At 45.4% G+C, this 21,823-nt stretch overlaps 1 protein-coding gene across 3 annotated transcripts in view; it reads right to left on the bottom strand.

Annotated features, from left to right (window-relative positions):
- Positions 1-21,823, bottom strand: part of aplp2 (amyloid beta (A4) precursor-like protein 2) — a 59,876-nt gene that overhangs the window by 12,587 nt on the left and 25,466 nt on the right. For 2 of the 3 annotated variants that reach the window (XM_061072788.1, XM_061072787.1), the window contains exons 2-11: positions 18,845-19,018; positions 17,834-17,963; positions 11,183-11,295; positions 8,028-8,266; positions 7,557-7,762; positions 6,961-7,128; positions 4,964-5,097; positions 3,533-3,607; positions 3,021-3,179; positions 2,009-2,137 (exon numbers count right to left, since the gene is read on the bottom strand). In XM_061072788.1, coding sequence (XP_060928771.1) covers positions 2,009-2,137; positions 3,021-3,179; positions 3,533-3,607; positions 4,964-5,097; positions 6,961-7,128; positions 7,557-7,762; positions 8,028-8,266; positions 11,183-11,295; positions 17,834-17,963; positions 18,845-19,018 — 1,527 coding nt within the window. The remainder of the gene's footprint in view (positions 1-2,008; positions 2,138-3,020; positions 3,180-3,532; positions 3,608-4,963; positions 5,098-6,960; positions 7,129-7,556; positions 7,763-8,027; positions 8,267-11,182; positions 11,296-17,833; positions 17,964-18,844; positions 19,019-21,823) is intronic. The other variant, XM_061072789.1, reaches the window with a different exon arrangement.

Genomic DNA, 21,823 nt, shown 5'->3' with positions numbered 1-21,823 from the left:
GTGACGCTGATCGAGGAGAAACATTTCCACATCTCTGTTGCCAAAGCGTTTTGCAGAATATGAAAAGCCACCAGCCACTGACCGGGTCTTGGCAGGTAACCGGTGTTTATTTCCCACCGTGATGGTTGACTTTTTGAATCCTCGGACACACGGCTGCAGTGCACCAGAGCCAGCAACAGATGGCAGTAATGCACCTTTCCCCATCGAGAGGCTGCAGAACCTTCCTGTGCACGATACACAAACAACCCTGCAAAGATTATATACGTCCCACGGCTGGAATCTAGATTTCCCTGCATCAAGCTGCCTCAACCTAACAGGTGAAGCTTTCTTAGGAAAACAGAATAATCTCGATCCCAGAAAAGTCCCGGTTATATTAAGAACAAAACGTCAGAGGACGGTTTGGCCAAATCCACAAGCAAGCTGCACTAAACTGAACAGACAGATTCGATGTTGCTGCAGGATTCAGTGAAGAGACGAGCAGGGACTCGACAAATAAACACAATGAAAGCAACACAACAACACAGATTCTCTTCTCATGACTTCACACAGGGGGCTTCACCAGCTCCCTAATCACCACAATTCATGTAAACAGAACCCCCCCCGGTGGCCGTCACCCTCCTCTACCTCCTCCACCTCCTCCACCTCCTCCCTGTGTTGTTGTGATGGTTGAGAACAACTATAAATGGGGTCAAAGGTCACTGACACACACGGGCGGGTACATCTAACGCAGGAGCTTCTCGCAGCCAAATCCCCGAGCAGCGGCTCAGAGTCCAGCGTTACACAAGACCTGCGCAATTTTAATCTTCGGGGCTGAGGCTTAAGTGAATGAAACGCCCTCCCTCCCTCCCTTCCCCTCCCCCCCCCCCCCCCCTCCGTCAGACAAGCCTACTCTCTCTCCTCCCGGGCTTCGACTCAGAGAAACACACACTCTCTCTCTCCACCTCCTACGCACTTAGAAAACAGGAGCGGAGCGGCTGAGACATCATTATCCTCCCCCTGTCAGAGCAGGAGCAGGAGGAGTGGAGTGGCTCAGCATGAGGTTTCAGATTCGATGCCTCTCATACAGAACATCTTTATTGTCATAACTAGGCTGGGAGAGGAGGACGCCAATTAACCCCAAAAAATGAAATGCACAGAACGTGAAGGACGACGCAGTCGGTTCACGATTAACTGTTCAAATCTAAGATAAGTGTTTCCAACCAAAATGCTAAAGTATTTGCTGGTTCCAGTTTCTCAAATGGGACGATTTGATGCTTTATGCTTTCTTATATCTAGGGTTGCAAAATTCCGGGAATATTCAAACTTGGAAACTTTCCATGGGAATTAACGGGAATTAACGAGAATTAACGAGAATTAAGGGGAAAAAACTGGAAATGTTGTGGGTAATTTATACTAACTGTATTTACCTTGTCATATACAGACATAAATATAAACATTTTGTTTTGTCATAGGCTGATTTGAGCCCTGAGGAAACTTTTGGCACTTGACTATATGCTTCTGCATCGTTGTGTCATTCTTAACATTTGCACAGTATTTGCAAATGTACACAGCCTTTCCTTCTACATTGGATGGGGTGAAATGTCTCCACACATGAGAGAGTGCACGTGGCATTGTTCTGTAGAATAAGATGAGAAAAAAGTTTGTAAAAAAACACTAATGCAATGCCAGAGATATAAATAGTTAGTCAAACAATTGGAATCGTCTGTAAACATATTTTACAATTGATGGATAAATGTATGGAAATAGTCTAGATGAACAGATGAACAATCCTCAATCAGCATGCTAATATATTTTCCCCAGTAATATCATCAAATCTTACCTGACTCGTCCTGCACACTACAGCAGGCCTATTGCTTATTTATTTATTTTTTAAAAATTCCCCAAATTCCCGAGCTTAACTTCCCATGGAAAGTTTCCGGAAAGTTTCCGCCCCTTTGCAACCCTACTTATATCTCTCTGAGATGAATACGAGTCATGGATTGATTTTTGATAGGTTGATAACACTGACCTGTGACTTCATCTGAGCAGCCTTCTCCGGATCCACAGCCAGGACGTGCTGGTAGTGTCGGATCGTGTGCTGACGATCTTTGTTCTCCGCACGGACGTAGCGTCTCAGGGCCTGCAGGATGCGGTGGGGCTAAAGGGAGTGGGGGGATACAGACTTTTAGTATGATTGTATTTAGTGATAAGGGCCGACAGCGGTTCCAATGCAGTGTAAACAGAATATGTGATATCTGCAGCTGAATACATGTAGTGCCCTGTGTGCTGGTGCTATGCTCAGACGCCATCCATCGCCTGAAGGCTCTGGAAATGATCCTATTGTGGAGAACACGTCTGACTGGGACAATCTCCTGCTGCGGATCTTTAAATATGAAAAGGCAAAGTCTGGAGAATGTTCAGACACTATTTGTCGTGACATTTTTCATTTCTAAAGTCGAGGGGTAACACAGAAGTGATCTCAGCCTCGTCATCTTCTGCAGCACCTCATTAAAATACCATCATACTACAGAAGATGCACTCAACACATAAGAGCTGGAGATATAACAGAGGCAACATACATTCTTAATATATGTATGAAAGTTACTCCCTCTGGGGAGCAAATCCAAAAGTAGGAGACCAACACTCAGGACCAACACTTTGCATCATAGAAGCAAACGGTGTTCAGGCTTTAGGATCGAAAGATAATTTTATGGAATTATATGAAAGAGAAACATGTCCCAGGGGTTATTATATCTGAGGGTTCAAATGTGATTGACTCTGTGCTCATGCAGGATTGTGGTTTGTGTGTTTTCCTGGCTGCAGTAATCACCTCCTGATGAACTGCGAGCTGGCAGAGGGTCTTTTTACAGGATATGAGATAAGCCACAGGCCGTAAGTAGTGTGAGGCGTGACAGACACGTGTGAGTGTGTGTTAATGTGTTTGCACACGGACTGAGGAGAGAGAGAGAGAGAGAGCACAACAGACAGACGGAGGGAGGTGAGGATAGAGGATAGAGGATGCACTGCCGCGTGGTGTTTACCCGGGGGGGGTCGGCCTGCAGCGCGGCCAGGTAGTTCTCCAGGGCCAGACGGCGCCGGTCGTTCAGCATGGCCTCCACCCGGGCCAGGTGAGTCTCCACCAGCTGCTGCTTCTCACTGGCTGCCTCCTCCTCCAGGGACTCCACCATGGCTTGGAAGTGCTGCAAACAAAACCAAAACGCACACATAAATATGTACATGCACTTTGAACAGTGTGAGACAACAGAGTTCCTTCAGCGCCTCCTTAACCAAACAGAGGAGAACAGGTCTCGGTTTCAGTTCCTGTCGCCTCGGAGGCTCGTCGGGGGGGCTGGGGACTCATTTAGAAGTCTCTCCCCATTCAGGCTTTGCCCTGATTTAGCCTCAGAGCGATAAAGATAGAGCAGCCGGGGGAAGAGAGATATTTAATGTAGGGAGTGAGGGATCCAGTGACTGGAAGCCGTCACATCTCACACCCAGACACCGGGACAAAGGACTGGGGGGGGGACTCCCAGGGGACGGATCAGTGTCTCACCTGGATCAGTGTCTGTCTCTCAGCCTTGGGCAGGTTCTTAGCCTGGCGATCGGCCTCTTCCCATTCCTTCCGTACCTGGAGTGAGTGAGACAGAGAGAGAGAGGGAGACAGAATGATGCAAAGAGCAGGGTTCATACACATTTTGACCGATGGATTTCCAGGACTTTTCCATGACTTTAAACCAAATTTCCATGACCAAACATTTTGTGAGATCTCGGTGTATACATGAAAAAGTGACAAAATTTAGTATTTACAGGGACTCTTACCTTTGTTGCATTTGAGAATTACAGCACATTCAAATCATCCCGCCTTCCTCCAATGCCCCACCCCCTCGTTCCCATCCGCGGTGTTTTTTTGAAGAAACTTTATTTACAAGCAGACTTACAATCTACTGCCTCCGCGCACGCACGTGAGTTTTTGTTTACCAAAGCAATGGATTCGGATTCAGAAGCACCGGTAAGTTATATACATTTACATTCACATATGATGACGGGCCCGAATGCGCCACAAGAAGCAGACGGAAAACCTGCATGTCCATGCAGCAAACAGACAGGTCTGTCGGCCAATAAGGTCCTTCGGTCCGAAGAATTTTATTGGTTGACGTTTTCACTAAATATTATTAGAGTGATATAATTGTTTGTTTTAACTCCTGGTGGGTCTGTCTTGCATTTTAGAGTGTCATTACCTTATTAATACCAATTTAACCTTATCCAAAAAAAGTGTAAAAATGCAACAAAGGTAAGAGTCCCTTTAAGCTAACAATGAGAATTTCAAAGCATACAGTATACCTTGAATTACACAAATGAATGAGACAATAGTTTAATTGAGGTCCTTGTCTGTTGTAATGCATGGCATGTACTTTTCCATTTGCAGCCAACTATGGTTAAATCTACACTTCCCTGGCATAGTGCTTTATCCCACCTGCTTCCCCACCGAACTTTTCAATTAATATGAGAGAGTGTGCTTGCGTATATATTTTGAGCGTATTTCTTTTAAAAGCATATGAATTGTTTAAAACTCAGCGTAAATGAACCACATGAAAATATGAATATAACAAATTTCCATGACTTTTCCAAAACATTTGGGATTTCATTTTTTTCAAGCATTTTTCCAAGCCTGGAAATAAACATTGAACATTTCCATGACTTTTCCAGGTTCTTCATGACCGTAGGAACCCTGAAAGAGGCTTGAGAGCCCTTAATGAAAAGTGAACAGTTGCTTTGCTTTTTAGTGAATGAGCATTGATTTGTAGTTTCCGGAACAAAAGCCTTTTTGCTGTAGCTTTCGGTGAAATGTCTTTGTTCCAGAAACTAAGCCCAGTCCTCTTTGATTCTCTGGGTTTGACGCTCATGTAATCAATTTGCAGCAGGGGTCTCACTCATTGCCTCTTCAATCAGGTAAGTAGCGACCTGATTCGACTGGCTCACTCACCCTCTCCATGCGATTGCGGTGCCTGATCTCCAGCTGCTCCTTGGCCCTCTGGAAGCGGCTGTGCTCCTTGTCATCGGCCGGCGTCTCGAAGTAGATGTCCACATCATCGGTGGGCTGAGGAGTCGGGGACACGGCTGCGGATTCAGAGGCAGACGGTGAGTGGGCGCGGCTGCAGACTGACAAACCAGGCGGAGTGACGAGCACAGAGAGAGACAGACGGGCTCGTCCAGGCCACTCACCACAGTGAGACAGACAGACAGACAGACAGACAGACAGACAGACAGACAGGGCTCAGAGAGAGGAGCAGGAGGAAGCGGAATGCAGATTGAAGTTGGACAGAAATCCTCACAGAAGCACTCCTCTCATTGGCGTTCTTCCAACCTCCTGAACTCGGGTGAATCTAAGGGAATCTGACAGTCTTTCCTTTTGAATTCTTCTCATCTTCCCGTCGGCTTTCTGCTGACAGGCCGCGTTTCCAACACTAATGGAAATATCTCCGTGTTTGACGGCTGAGGCGGAGCCACAGGGCTCAGTTCTGGTTTCCTTGCTACAGAGTCACGCAGGACTCGCTCGCTGTGTCGCTGAAACTCGCAAAAACAACAAATGCTCCAGGCTGGCGAACGGATAGAGACCTCATCGCTTCACCCCCCCCCCCCATCAAAAACAGGACGGCTGCACGGAAGGATCAACGGATAAAGATATATATATCCTCCTCTAAACTCTATATCCTTTACTGCTTCAGTCCCGAAAATCATTTTCATTTTTTGAAGTAAAATCAAAATCAAAAATCCAATTGGTTATTGCCATGAACTGAGTCTGAGCTGATGGAAGAGCGGCGCTTGTTGACATGTGCTGGTGGGATTCTAGCTATGGCAGTGGTAGTGCAGTGTGAGCAGACACACACACACACACACACTGGTGACACACACACACACGCACACAGTGGAAGAGGTAAACACTGACGGGCAAACAAAGATGACAGACAACTCTGTTTGAAGTTAGCATGCATATTAATGAACAACAGGAGGAAAACGAAGGAAACAGAAAATTAATCTTAATGGATTTCTGTCAAGTAACTTAAAATGTATATGTGTGTCATAAATGGAGATCTTAGAATAAGTGTAGTAGGACTGGTCATAGATTTTTTATTCTACTACTTTTGTTAAAACCATACTTTACTAAAAAATGAGTTATAGTTATGACCTTTAATGAAATAAAGGCAAATTTCTCAAATGTCCAGTGAAATGTTAACATAGTAGATATTTTATGAAAGAATAAGTAAAGTTCAATATCATATTTCCGTATTTGACAATTTTTTAGAATATTTTGTCTGTAGACAAACTGGTTGGTACCAAAGAAACTCTCAAATACAGAGTTTTCTCCAGGCTTCAACAGTATCATTGTATTTTATTCAATATATATTTACGTATTTTTTTACTTTTGGGTTAAACCATAACATAAGTTTAAATTATTTCATGGTGATAGTTAATATATACGATACAGGTCCAATCCAGTGGAACGTTAATTCAAACTAATGCTCAATAATGAGCAATCAATTTGTTAAATTGTATAAGACATTTATTTATATCATATATTTGGATTGTAATCTGTTACTGTCATTGTTACTGAATATAAATGGGTTTTTCATATTTGGCTATAGGTAATTTTGATTAATAATTGAGATTTAAGTTTTAGATGTAGGTTAAACAATTAATAAGGAAAATAATAAAAACGTTACAATAATAAAAATAACCAATAACAGCATTTCAGTGGGATAATAAAATAATAGATAATGATGTAGTGGAGTGAGCTCAGTGGTGAATGTTGTGGTGATGGTGACGTCATGTGATCTGTTCACGAGTCAGCAACAGACCGAACCTCTATCATCTACCTATCGTCTACTAGAGGTTTCAGGGTCGGCAGGAAAGAGACAAACAGAGAGAGAGAGGGGGGAGGGGGGGGTGTTGTCAGAGCGGCCTCGGTCACGTGACACTTACTCAGGCGCTTGCACACGGCCATGCAGTACTCCTCTGAGTCGAAATTGTTGCGGTTGCCGGCGCAGCCGCCGTATATGAAGCGCACGCACTTCCTCTGGCTCATGTCGAAGTGCCAGCGCGGCATGGAGGCGCGGCAGGGGCCCGTCTCGCCCTCCAGGGCGCACACCGCTGCCAGGGGACAGCGCGTTAGATCATCGGGCCACTAGGGGCAGCACTGACATTCCACTCTAACTACCACTACGTCTACGATCAGGATGAAACATGTGGGAGCAACTGCTTTGGGAATGTGATGAGAAGGAGTTAGCGTCAGTTTGGCTACAAACAAGGAAGCGGGACGCGTCCTTGCTCCCTGATGAAGAACAGAACATCAAAGTGTCGGCTGTGAGATCAGGAAGAGGCTAAATGTTAATGCACACACTCATCTTATTACAGTCTGGCTGAGATGTGAAGGTAAGTGACTATAGTTTAAGAGTTGAAAGGGTTTGATCATATTTAAGTGGTAGGCAAAGTGCCAATAAGGAAGGGGTGAGAGGGGTGAGGGCAGGGGGGAGAGAGAGAGGATTGTATATTATAATTTAAAACAGCTCATTACAAACCTTTCACTTCCTGCAGAGTCTTGTCCTCATCTTGGCTCTCTGACATTTTGCTTTTCCTCTCCTCCTCCTCTTCCTTCTCCACCTCCTCGTCCTCGTAGACGTAGTGGTACTCCTCCTCCTCTTCCTCCGCGTCCTCGTCCTCCTCCTCGTCCTCCTCGTCCAGCGGCTCCTCCCTCTGTGTGGGCTGCTCCTCGGGTGCCGTCTCACTGAGGAGGAGAAGAGAGGAGGAGAGGAGGCGGAGAGTAATGAGTGAAGGGGTGGACGCCAGGAAGAGGAATGATTTATCAAACGAGGCAGAGCAGCTGCCATAGGTCAATGTCACAGTGCTGTATCTCATCCAGATGGCTGCTGGTACCTGCCCTTCGCCACAGAGCGGGTATTAAACTTGCAATATCTCAAAGACACACGCCATCACCACCATGACCACACCCCCCCCACACAGACCCTTTCCACTCTTTCACAGCTGCCCACCTGTCCTCCACGGCGTCCTCCTCTTCCAGGTCGGCCTCGGTGATCACGTCGATCTCCTCGTCCTCTACCTCATCCTCCTCTTCGTCCTCGTCCTCCTCCTGAGAGGGCAGGGGGGCCGGGGCGGACTCCACCATGCGAGAGGAGGGGCAGCACACGTACTCGGTGCCGTGGAACTTGTCGATGCCACAGGGCAGCAGCATGCCGTAGCTGTGCAGCATCATGGTGCTCTTGGCACAGGCCTGACGGGGGGGAAGAGGGAGAGAGAGAGAGAGAGATACAGGTGAAATCCACCGAACACACACACACACACACACACAGTGGAAGCTGTAAACACTGACGGGCAAACAAAGATGACAGAAAACTCTGTTTGAAGTTAGCATGCATATTAATGAACAACAGGAGGAAAACGAAGGGAAAGGAAAATTAATCTTAATGGATTTCTGTCAAGTAACTTAAAATGTATATGTGTGTCATAAATGGAGAACATGGAATAAGTGTAGCAGGACTGGTCATAGATTTTTTTACTCTACTACTTTTTTTAAAACCATACTTTACTTAAAAATGAGTAATAGTTATGACCTTTAGTAAAATAAAGGCAAATTTCTCAAATGTCCAGTGAAAGGTAAACATAGTAGATACTTTATGAAAGAATAAGTAAAGTTCAATATCATATTTCCGTATTTGACAATTTTTTCGAATATTTTGTCTGTAGACAAACTGGTAACTCTCAAATACAGACTTTTCTCCAGGCTTCAACAGTATCAAATAATTGTATTTTATTCAATATATATTTACGTATTTTTTTACTTTTGGGTTAAACCATAACAGAAGTTTAAATTATTTCATGGTGATAGTTAATATATACGATACATGTCCAATCCAGTGGAACAATAATTCAAACCAATGAAACCATGACCTTTAATGAAATAAAGGCACATTTCTCAAATGTCCAGTGAAATGTAAACATATTAGAAATTTGATGGAAGAATAAGTAAAAAAAAAAATGAGTTTAATGAAAGATTCAATATCATCTTTCAATATTTTACACTTTTCGAATGTGGGAGAGGGAGAGAGATACAGGTGAAATCCACCGGGCACATGGACTGGGCTTCACTGACATGAGCGTTATTTATTCATCAACAGTTCATGGAGCCGGATGGAGGAGCATGTGAAGTTTAATCAATTCATCCTTTCTAGGAATAATACCCTAGATGTTTCAAACCAATAGTTTCTCCATCATTTATTACTTCAGGAATCAACAAGTTGTGGTGTTTTCTTCCTCAAGGAAACACTATTTACAGCAGAATAAATATTAGGGTCAGACCCATTCCTGTATCTGTAATATGTTCTCCCTATGTATATGTGATTTATGTATGTATGTTGGTGAGGTGTATAAGTGTATAAGCTACTGGATGACCTAAATTTCTATATTAATAAAGTATCCATCTATCTATCTATCTATCTATCTATCTATCTATCTATCTATCTATCTATCTATCTATCTATCTATCTATCTATCTATCTATCTATCTATCTATCTATCTATCTATCTATCTATCTATCTATCTATCTATCTATCTATCTATCTATCTATCTATCTATCTATCCATCTATCTATCCATCCATCTATCTATCTATCTATCTATCTATCTATCTATCTATCTATCTATCTATCTATCTATCTATCTATCTATCTATCTATCTATCTATCTATCTATCTATCCATCTATCTATCTATCTATCTATCTATCTTCTGCTTTCAAGCCTACAAAACGAGTGTGTACCCAGTCGGGCTCAGGTGACTGCGACGCCTCAGTACATCCGTCCATGTTTGTTTGTCAGTTTGCAGAATTACGCAAAAACTACACAAGGGATTTTCATGAAACGTTGATGGAAGGATGAGACAAAGAAGAACTCTCGATATGGATTTGGGCAAAGGGGCTTGTTCACTTTCTTTAGCATTGTGAGATGTGATGTGTTTTTAGACGTTTTTCACTCATTTCCCATATCTAGGGGACAAGGCAGAGCTGTGACCCGACATGTAAACAGATCTGTCCGGCGGCTGAACACACACACACACACTGATTTTTTATAGCTCGTTCTTGTGTCACATGCTGACTGGAGTGATTAATGGGTCACACTTCCAAAAAAGTCTGGCAGTTCTTTAACTGACGTGCTATTTTTCAACACCGCTGCAGCTTCGGTCTAAATCGCCGCCGCTGAGAAACTCAGCAGGAGGAGTTGAGGATTAGTCGCTCTGTTGCTTAGGGACGTCACAGAGAGAGTTGGTGAAGAACAAATATTGTTCATGAATCTTCTTCTCACTGGGAAGATTTATTACTACTCAAATCTAACAAATTTCATTGTCAACTATAGGTCAAATGTGCGTTTTGTACCATCTTCCGGCTGTAGATGCATTTGTTATAAATGTTGTGGAAGAGTAAAGTTTTAAACTGGCTTTTTGTTTGCAACGGGAATGGATTCAATCGACATTCACTCCTGGGTCGAAAGACTCACAGGATTTAAATCAGCTCCAGCTCAGATCAGCAGTAATGGAAGCGTGACACCCGCCTGAACGCGATAATTTGGCAAGACAACGAGGTGAGAGAGCGCCTCAGTTGACCGTGTGTACATGAATCTCTGGGGGAGAGACATTGAAAGGCAAACACTCCTTCCGGCCACGGGAAATGTGTCAAGTGCCTTTTCTAGTGGGTTTAAAATGTACTAGTTTTGGTGTGAGAGAGGTGTAAGACTCCGGAAGAGGCTTGACGGGCTCAATGGGCTGCTGCTCTCACTGTCATGGTGAGAGTGGCCCCCAGGGGCCGGCTCTGTTGCTGCCCGGGGGAATTAGTAGCATTACAGGCACAACACTAATCTGATTAGGAGCTGAAATGTGAGTGTTCCCAGTCGGCCTGTGATCAGAGGCCCTGGGAGACTCACAGAGACAGGTGGAAAGATGTCAGGGAGGGAAGAGGAGGGAGCAGAGAGGGAAAGTGGGATGAAGGGCAGAAGGGAATCAACATTTAGTTATTTGATTTTCCTAAATTTTAGCTGATGCTTTCTTTTTCCTGCCAGAGGAGTGTTATTTTCCCATTGCTCTGGTATCTCGGAGATTCAGCCTCCCACGGTTTCCTGTGGAGTCCTTCCTGCCTCACCTCTTTGGCCACGCCGTGCCACTGCTGGTGGCTGATGCACATGTCCATCCGCTCCTTGTGGAAGAACTTGCACTTCTCTGGAACCAGGAGCACGTCACTCACGAACTCGCCCACTGTAAAAGCAAATCACACGGACCAATATGCCTGTTAGTCACACACACATACACATACACACACACAAATCCCTCCCGTGCCTGATCGCTGGTCTACAACCCTGCCTGGGTCCAAAACAATAAATCACCAACTGGAACTAAAAAATGAGTAGCAGATGAGATGAATGGGGCCTGATTCAATAATTCATAGCTCCCTGGTCTTTTCAATTTCACTGTAATTTCACTTCAGTATCTGACACTTGGACGTGCAGCTGAATTCCTCCATTCTCTGCACGTCCGTCAATCTGCTGTCAAAACAGTACAGGAGGAAAATCAGCTTTCATACACGTGGGCCAGACTTTCCCTGTGAGTCAGTGATATCATTTGCTTGATGAATTCAATTCGATATGTTTTATTCATGGAGAGTCGCTGACGAGGAGCCAGATCGGCAGAATTAAAAACATTTGAAAGGCATCTTGAATTTTCCCTGCTTCGTGTTGAAAACCAATGCGTGTGTGAGCATATGGTGCCGGGGGTCACAAGACAGATTAGAAAAGACAGCGACTGCTGATGGGCTGGAAGTGTGAGGAGGTCCATCAGGTAGAAACAGCGCCAGCAGAAAGAGAGTCAGGCAGACAAAGCAAAAGGAAGGAAGGGGGGGGGGGGGGTTGGAAGGTTTAGGGCAAAGTCCAGGCTGAGATCAGTGTGGCCGAGGAATGAGCGGATTGGAAACACACAAATGAGGGTCTGGAGGTTTCAGGACAAGGCTGGGATCCGTCCTGTAGCTGCTGGTTCAGTGGTTCCACCGTGACCCCGGCCTGAGGGGGGGCGTGGCCAGGGGTCTTCACGGGACCCCGGCCTGAGGGGGGGGGGGGGGGCGCTGCCGGAGGACTTCACGTGAGCCGGGCGGAGGACAAGGCCGTGTTTTGGAAAATGAGAGGGCAGGAGAGGAAGAGGAGAGAGCTGGAAATAGCAGAGGACTCAGCAGCTGCTTCTCATCTCCGCCCAGGAGACACAGTGACCCCCCTCCCACCCTCTGCCCCCCCCACCCTTCCCTGCTATTTTAGTTACTCAGGAGGAGAGTAACTATATATATTATATTATAAATATATTTATTCAAGTACTGTATTAAGATACAGTTTCTCATGTCATCATTAGTTTTGAAATAGTTCATTATTAAGTTTCATGGATAACATAAAATTACTCAAAAATTCTGACTAATAATTGTAAAATGTACAGTAGGGTCTTTTATTAGAGGTGCTCTTAAATTGGGATGAATGTAAATCCACCATAAATCCAAGGTTATCTTTGATTAAATAATGAAATTGTCTCTATTGTCATCGCATGGTCATATTTAGGTTTAATATGATCATGGAATGATAATAAAGGTATATAAATTGAATTTAATCCAGAATTTGTTAATTATTTTGGTGGAAATGCTATACATCATTTGATTCCAGCTTCTCAAATAAGAAAATGTTGTTCTGTTTTTTTTAAACAGAAGATATTTGACTTTGGACACAAAAACCTAAAGGTGTCACCTTGCGGTCTAAAATCCTTTCTGACACTTTAAAGACTAAAGACTAAACACTAAATTCCTTCTTATTCTACTGCTTCCACTCCAATACATCTTTAAGAGGTAACATTTGATTCTTTTTCCATTTAGGTGACAGCTATCCTCGCTCTGCAGATTGAGATTCATGGCTGATATTGGGGCGTATTACTCAAACAACCATTCACACTCACAATCTGCATGTCTTTCTATTGTAGGAGGAAGCTGGAATACCCAGAGAAAATACACACAGTAATGTTATAATAATAATCCTGTACTTTTACATGAGTCATATTTGGAGTAAATGACCTCAACTGACTTTGTCACACAATCCTTTAACATTGTTTTGCTGCTGTTGCATCTGGACACGGAAAAGGATCTGAGTCCGACTTCTCTCCCTTTAACTTCCTCCTCAATTAACGTCACAGGGTGAAACCGAGGGAGAGGAAATGAGAGCTCGGCTCCATTTCCTTCTCACCGGAAGCAAACTGATTCATTCACTCTCACTCTCCTTCTTCATTTCATCTCTCTCTCTCTGTCTCATTGTCGCTCTCTCACAGGCGGGTCTGGTTGTGCGTTGGTTTCCAAAGCAGACGTCAAACACAGTCGCACTGCAGAGGGTGATGGATGGGGGTGTTTGGAGACCAGCTGTTTGTGCTCTGCGTGTTTCTCTATGTGTGTGCGTGAGAGAGAGAGAGAGAGCATGTGCTCGTCTTTCTCTGTGACCTCCTCTCCACCTCCTCTATTCACCCACCTTTCTTTTAACCTCCCGTCTATCACTGACACACTCCAGCACCCACGCCCGGCTGCACTGGGGGAACCTGCTGGTATCATGTGGTACACGATGAACCGGAGACACCTTCAGTAGAGGAGGTGGTGGATTCAATTAAACTGAGATCTGCTGGTGGACAACCAGGCTATTGTGTTTCAAGGGCTTTCCAGAGGAAGCCGGCTGTAATGACATTTAGCGCAATCACATTGAGATCTTAAAAAAAAAAATACAAATAACAGAAGTTAAGTGCACTTGATGGTTCAATCTGTTAAATATTTGACCACTTAACCATTGAGTTTTAGAGCCACTGACGAATATCAAAAGATCTTTAAAAGCATCATAAAATATTAATAAAACACAAATGAACTTGGATGCAGTTGTTATCTAGTGTTTGCTGTTGGCAATCAGTCAAAGCTCGATATCAGGTTCCAGTGCGCTGCTTTGATTTGTGCTTTCTCAAGTGGGAGAAACCTGATCCGCCAACATGAAGGGATTACAAGCAGCAGACGTGACTACAACCAGGAGGAAGCTGTCGGTGGAGGTTTCATAATGGAAAGAATGTTTACATTATACTCCAATCCTTAACCATCGTTGCATTACATGACTAGAAGCTTTACCTGTCCAGTAATCTCAATTTGCGAAATAGAAACGTTTCAGTTCAACACCCCCGTGATTCATAGTTCAGGCTCATTTGGGAACACGTCCAGGGGGGAAGGAGGACAAACATCCCGAGGTGTGGCTCCTTATCAACTTATTCACACTCACAGGACTCGGACCCTGCGATGATATCAGCAGCTGTCACCGTGCGCCCTGCCCTCTGTGGAATCAACAGGATCAGTCAACAGGAACAGAGAAGTGTGCGTCAGCTCCGTAAAAGTCACTGATTAAGTTCTTACTTCTTACTTCCTTGAAAATAGAGATGGACGGGAGCACGAGTTCAAGATGAGAGCGAAGGAGAAGAAGTCAATTAATGTGATAATAAGTGATTAAGGTGGTTGTGAGGAAAGGATCTATCTGGATTTTTGGGGACCGATGCCAATATCGATATAAGGGAGTAAAAAGTTTCCGATACCAACATATCGGCTGATATATATATATATGTATGTAAAATAGTAATTCAGCAATGATTCCTAAGATGTCGTTCTCAAACCATATTGAGAAAGGAGAGTGAGGCTTGATATTTTAGAGTTTAACCATAAACTTTATGACTGTTAATAAATATAAAGCACATACAACCATATAACAACCTCACATATAACTTGAATTTAGAAAATATTAAGGAAGTATGCACTCTCCATGGGCTCTTCTAGTTTTACATTAAAAACACACATATATTCTGCATTGTGTATTCTGTAAAATAAAAATGTTTTGTTCATATGTCTGTGAAATTCTCATATCGGCCAATTATCAATAACAAAGTTATAAATCAGTTGTTTACACAGAAAACACTTCGTTCACAGGCTCTTTTCAAACGAGAAGTTGTCACGTGCACAGGAACCAACACGCCAGCCGTACTGTTCCCACCGTTCCAGACATAATAAAAAAAAAAAATAATAATCCTCTGCTGTTTGACAAAGACATCATGCTGCAGGGATTAGAGTGCCATGGAACGAAAACCATTCATTTGTGGAGCCATTGTTTGGGGACAGGAAACACGCAAAAGGTCTGCAGCTCTGTGTCTGAGCCACGTGAAGATGGAACAAACCACGTCTCTCTCTCTCTCCAGCTTCTTTCCCTGCTTTTGCATTATTCATACGAACCTATTAACTTGACATGGCTGCTGCTCTGCTCCTTTTAATCATATCCTTCGAGCTATAGCTCACCTCCCTTTGCTCTATTTCCTTTTTCTTTTTGATTCCGCTGTAATTAATGTAGGGTGATGAATATAAGGTACAAATAATGAATCATTTAGCGGCTCTCATCATTTGCCGGATGGGCCTGACAAATTACACACCGGGCGAGATGAGACGCAGCGCGGCGGCAGAGACATGCCGTGTCTCGTGGTGTGTGATCATCAGAGCCCTCCAATTAAGCCCCTAACACGCTCCATTACATCATTAAGCTGAAACCCTCGCGATAGCTTCCTCTTCGCCAACACCTTATGTTTATCCTCCTTGCTCCATCTGTGTCTGTTCCCTCAGGCTCAGGCTCCTCGTTTGCAACGCGACAGAGCAGCAGAGTCACAGCCTTTGGCGTTCGATGGGTCTTGAGTTCACTGACCTTTAACAACTGTGACAAAAAAGTTTCAAAAATCAAGCGATGAAGCCATTTAATCGCTCTAGAAACAGTAATGGGATTGTTTTAGTTAAAGGTGACATATTATGCCCATTTTACCGCAGTTGATATGGTTCCTTGGGGTCTTCATGAAATGTCTGAAACATATTTTGGTCAAAATACCAAAAGGATCATTTAAAACGGCACCTTTTTACCCTGTCTAAAGCAGCCCTCCTCAGATTGACCTGTTTTGAGTGCCGTGTAGCGAGACTATGACGTCGGCTCGGGTCGTAATCCCATTCGACGCCATCTAGCTTTTCGTTTCTGACATAGAGGAACCACAACAAATCGCGGGAGTTGTTTTTTTCCAGAGTTTTTGGGACGGTAGACATGCTAGGTACCCAAATTAACGTGTAGAAGCACTACAAAAGTGGAATTTTCATAATACGTCACCTTTAAATGGCAGTCAAGGCTCTGTTGCCGAGTCATTATCAGAGGTCTTGGGTTGTTGATTGATGCAACATGGCCGAGGGTATCAGGTGTGGCAGGTACACAGACAGACACGGCTCCAGGATGTAAGATGAGAGCACACTGGGGGGAACTTTGGGAGTCAGAATTCGGGCCTGAGCCTCTCTCATCTGTATTCCTGTCCCGGCCAGCGAGCGGACACTCCAGTTGTGGTGTTTGCTGTCCCGTGAATTTCCCAAAAGCCTTCTCTGCGCCTTTGCCAAAAAGGCTCTTGAACGGTCGCCCATTTCACAGTCCAGTGCAACTGCTAATGGCTTTTTCCTCTCGGAGAGCGGCACAACTCAATCAGCCAGAGACTTGTGGACGGAGGAAGAGTGCCGGGGAAACGTTCGCCGTACAGAGGAAGATGCTTTCTCTTTTCCTTGCTGGCATAACTGGACAAATGCATCGAGAAGCCTTGTTTCACAGATCTATTTCTCTGTTATTGCCGCCGTCAGAGGCAGCGGGAGGATTCTGTATTTTGTGTAAATCAGAGGCTACAGAGTCTGAGCCTCTGCAGAGTATAACCACGTTGCCACTAGGGATGGGTATCGTTTGGTTTTTATCCGATACCGGTTCCTAACCGATACTTTTAAAACGATACCGGTTCCTAAACGGTGCCTGAACCGATACTTTTTTCAAAAAAGTGCACAAAACGATACTTGGCTAAGAAAGGCTTTTTTTATTGCCAAATATATTAACTGTTTAAAGTAGATTATAAATATAAATAAATACAAAACCCTTTTTAACTTAAAACTATGAATAACATACGAACTGTTAACAAAAGTTTACACTATACTTAAATAAATAAAAATAAATACAAAACATACACACTCTGACTCGTGACTCTGACTTCGGTGCCAGAGCCAAATGAAGACTGAGGGTCACTTTTCCATCACTCGGAGACCCCCCCCCCGAAATCTCCGTTGCATTTCGGTCCGGGTAGGTACCGGTTGTATTGGAACCGGTTCCATATTGGAACCGGTTCTCGGTACCCAACCCTAGTTGCCACTGCTGATCACAGTCATCCTGCAGGAGACCGAGCAGGTGGAGAGGTGTGTACGACGGCTCGGGCGATGGGAGGAATGGGGAGTAATAAAGCCGGCCTCCTTTCGGACCCCCCCGCCCCCCCTCTCTCTCGCTGACCCTGTGTGTCTGTGTGGGTTTATGGCCACTGTCTTAGGAGGGAAATAGGATTGTGCTTTATTGCTCAACAAGCCTCCGCAGCAATAATAGCTGTCTCGCCCGTAGCTATCTGCTCTCAGAGACATTAGCCCCCCCCCATCCAGCCCGGATCTGCTCAATCTGCAGCTCAAGGCCTGGATCAGTCGACTGAATCCGACTCGAATATTGCTCCATTTCACCTCTGCTTATGGTTAAGATGCATCATAATCTCTCCTTCATTATATTTAATGAATGTGGGGTGGGCAATGGTGGACCAGCTGATATAAAAGCCCATTTACAGTATTTTTAAGTGGTTTCCTTGATTTACTTTTATCAGTGGCGAAGCTTACCTAGGCATTTGTAAGGCACCACGATGTGGGCGTGGCCTTTGCACACCTTCTTCTCCTTCTTGCACCAGTTCTCAATACGAATGGGCTGGTTGGCTTCCACCACGTTTGTTATCTGGAGCTCGGGATACATCTGTTGAGAGGAGAAGAAGAAGAAGCAGAAAGTGTGTATGAGATAATGAGAAAATTATTTTCTTTCTCAACATGCTTGTGTGCAGGAGGGAGAAGGTGCGATGAGCATCAGAGGGATCCTTTAATCCGCGCTTTCTACTCCAGATGCCATCTGCTCGACCGTGAAAGAGCACGCAATTTACTCTTTCCCCAAATGCCATTAAAATGCCATCAATAAATGCAACTGAGGCTTGAAGAGAAGGCTGCTGGAAAAATCTACAGCGGCGCTTTGCTTCTTGGGCAGCTGCATAATAAAACACGACAGTTATACCAGCAGCCTCCTGGGTTGGGAGATACACCGGCAGGAACAAGTAAATAAGAGCGAGGATATCCATGTTGTGGAGAAACATGTCCTTAATTATAAAGACAGCTCGAAAAGAAGCGTATAGAACTGCCACCCGGCCTGAGAATAATGTCCGTCTTTCAGGAGCAGCTCAAAAGCCTCTCACGATAAATCACAGTGAAATGAAAACTGACGCCAGCCAATTCCCCTTTGCCTATATAACACTTACCTATTAGATGATAAATGCCCACATGTTAAATTTTTTGTTTTTCTATTTTTACATCACTCCAGTTACTTGTATGTCTTGTAAAATAATATAAATCTGTTTGATGGTTGGTTTGTTAGCAGGATTACGCAAAAACTAATTACCAGAGAACTTGGTGGAGGATGTGGTATGGATCAGGAAATCAACATTTAAATTGAGGTGGGGATATGGATCAGGAGGCTAATCAAATAATATCGCTTTCTGTGCATGGGGTGCATGGTAGGGGAGTGATATTTCTGAGTGTGTTACATTTGGATTTGGAGGTTGGATGTGTGTCTGTGCCGCAGGGACTCACCTCCTGGCAGTACTGCAGCACGCCCTCTTTGGTTCCTACGCAGCTCTTGGTTCCGGACGGGTCGGGTTCCCAGCGGCCGGTCTGAATGTTGACGTGCATGTTGAGCCTCCCGCAGAACATCGCCACCTGCGGCTCGGCCACGGCAAAGCCTGTGCCCGCGTTGGCTGCCAGTGCCTGCAGACAGAAAAAGAGAGAGACGGGGGGTTAATGCAGTCAATCATTACAAAACCCATAAAAGCCCTGGAGGTCTCTGGCTGACAGACAGTATTTGTTCCACTCACTTCTTTCATAAACACTGTTATGAGCCTGACGCAGCCGCCTGGTTCTGAGTCTGAACACATGGGGCCGGATCTGCTCACGTACTGCAGCGGGTAACTACACCAGACGTGATGGAGAAACACCATCAGTCCTGCCTGTCAACACTTGGCTGCTACCGCAACTCAATGCTGCAGTGCTGAGAGAGCAGGAGGGTGGGGTGGGGTGGGGTGGGGTGGGGTGGGGTGGGGTGGGGGGCTCAGACACGAGACAAATTAAATGCACCTTGGGAATGTCTGGCCGAGTGGACGGTCAAACGAGCAGGGGTTTGATTGGATTTGTGCACAAGGGTTTGTTTTCTTTGCTCTGATGCCCATCGAGTGACTGAGAGGCTGCACCCAGAGAGAAGCCTCCTCTCTCCTCCTCTCTCCTCCTCTCTCCTCCTCTCTCCTCCTCTCTTCTCTGCACAGAGAGAAGCAGGAGAGAGGAGAAAGAAAACTCGGGTCCGTCACGCCTCACAAACCAGGACATTCCAGGCTGAGGGCAGAGCTCTGCTCCTTCAGACCTCCTAGGACTGGACTCTCCCCCCCAAAGGATGTTTCATTTACTCTTCAGGTAAACACAAAGGGTTGCTGATCCACTATCCCCTTCAGATGTACACAACAACACGTGTAATTTAATGAAAGTGTGTGCTCTGCAGTACAGCGCAGGATTTGTTAAATTACACTTCTGTGTCTTTCTGTGAGTTTCCCATCTTTGTTTACCTCCCGGCCCTTTGAGCAGCAGAGGAAATGTGCTATCTCTCTCCCCTGTGTTGTCCTTCCTATCATCATTTACTGAACCCAGGCGGCAGGAAGCAGCAACACCCAGTCTGCCCCATCCTTCACCCCCCCCCCACAGAGAGTGGACACACCGACTGTCCAAAACCACTGTGTAATCAGCTTTCCCGTGATTGCCTTTCAAATGACTCTGTGCCGGGCCGAGCATCGTTCAACTCATCAGCTCCTCACCGAGACAATAAATCACAGCCTGCTAACGCCTGCCCGGTTCTCGGGGTGGTCACGGCACAGGGAACTCTGATGAGTTAGCAAGGTGAGGTTGCTTAGCTTCCAAAACGATCCAACAAACACACAGCAGGGGGCCTCCAGAGGGGAAGTGGAACAGAACCCATCCCCTCGTCACTGGCTGAGTAAACAAGGCCCGAGCCCCAGAGAGATGAGGGGATGTCTGACTGTTCGCTGGGACCTTCGCCCGCTGTGTCCTCTGCAGCGGCCGAGCCACGGAGGGAAACCGGCTGCAGCAGGAGACTCGAGCATGCGGCGTGTTAGACAAAGCTCTCCGTCTGATTCTGTGCAGGCTCGCCGGCTGATAACGGGCGACAAACAGAGGAGAGAGAGGACAAAACAAGTGCTGTGTAATCACCAGTTGGCTGTGGTGTGTGATGAGCTGCGGAGCCGGCCAGAGCCCAGTCTGCACGCACACACACATATTAACTGAGTGTCGCACCGGGCAAAAACACACACATGCATGCATACGTTCAGCCGCACACGCACTGGTTGCCTGTGTACACACATATGATACACAATCATCAAATGAAACTCAGAGAAAACTGGCACATGTTCGTCCACGCAGTGAAGCGAACGCACACTGGACTGTCTTGATTTGATCCTGGAGGCACAACAGCCTCAGATTCCACCTCATTTCCCCTCCTTCCTTCCCTCTCTCGCTCTCTCGCGCTCTCTCTCCATCTCTGTGTTTTTGTCCCGCTCCACTCCTCCCTCTCTCTCCCTCTCTCTCTCTCTGCACCACCACAGGCTTGTTTGCTCTCCTCCCTCTCATTCCTTTGTCAGATTGGCTCGGGGTTGTACGAGAGGAGCGGAGAGGTGGGGAGGAAATGAGGGATAAGGAGAGACGCACGTTCGGGGAGGAGGACGAGGGAGGCAGTGACAGCCTGACCACAACCAGACTCTGCGGCTGTGGAAAAACAAGCGCCGGAGCTTTTCCCGACACCCCGAAGTCTCAGTGTGTCTCTAACTCCTCAAGTGTGACAATTGCAGGGGAAGCAGGGAGGAGGTGGTTAAATACCACTGCCTTAAATCTGCAGTCACATGCTCGTTGAGTACTTCAGAGAGAGAGCCGCTCAGGGCCAGACAAAGCAAAGTGCCATGAAGGCTGTGGAGAGCCTGAGAAATGACTGAGGGCCCGAGGAGGAGGAGGAGCAGCAAGGCAGAAGAAGAATTCCCTCTCATCTGTGGCTCCTTTGTCATCACTCCTGTTACCTGAGCCAGAAGGATAACTGGTCTCCAGCAAACAGGCCGAGCAGTTAGTTCTGCTGAAAGAGCCGACTTCCTTTAACACAGACACACACACGAGAAAGAACCAACTTAGCTCTTGAGACATCTTCAGGGTTTCTGTCTGATCTTGAATCTGACGAAAAAAGAATGATCTGGCTCTGACTCAGTCCTGGACGATCATGACTCAGACGTGTATTCAAGACTTCACCCACTCCTCATTTATTCCATCAGCCGTTATGAAACTGAATCAGTCGAGTGAAAATGAGGAGGTCACTCTGAGGGTTTATTTTAAACATCTAAATAGGAGGTCTGAAACTCATTGGAGCTGAAACTGCATGTGGTAACAGGTGGACTAGAGAGTGGAAGACAAGTTCTTGCTTGAGATCTGACTGTCTGCGTGGTTGGTAACAACTTTTTGGATGATAGCGTG

Source organism: Limanda limanda, chromosome 6 (assembly GCF_963576545.1).
Source record: "Limanda limanda chromosome 6, fLimLim1.1, whole genome shotgun sequence".
In the NCBI taxonomy this organism is placed as follows: domain Eukaryota; kingdom Metazoa; phylum Chordata; class Actinopteri; order Pleuronectiformes; family Pleuronectidae; genus Limanda; species Limanda limanda.
This window is presented reverse-complemented; position numbering and strand designations above follow the sequence as displayed.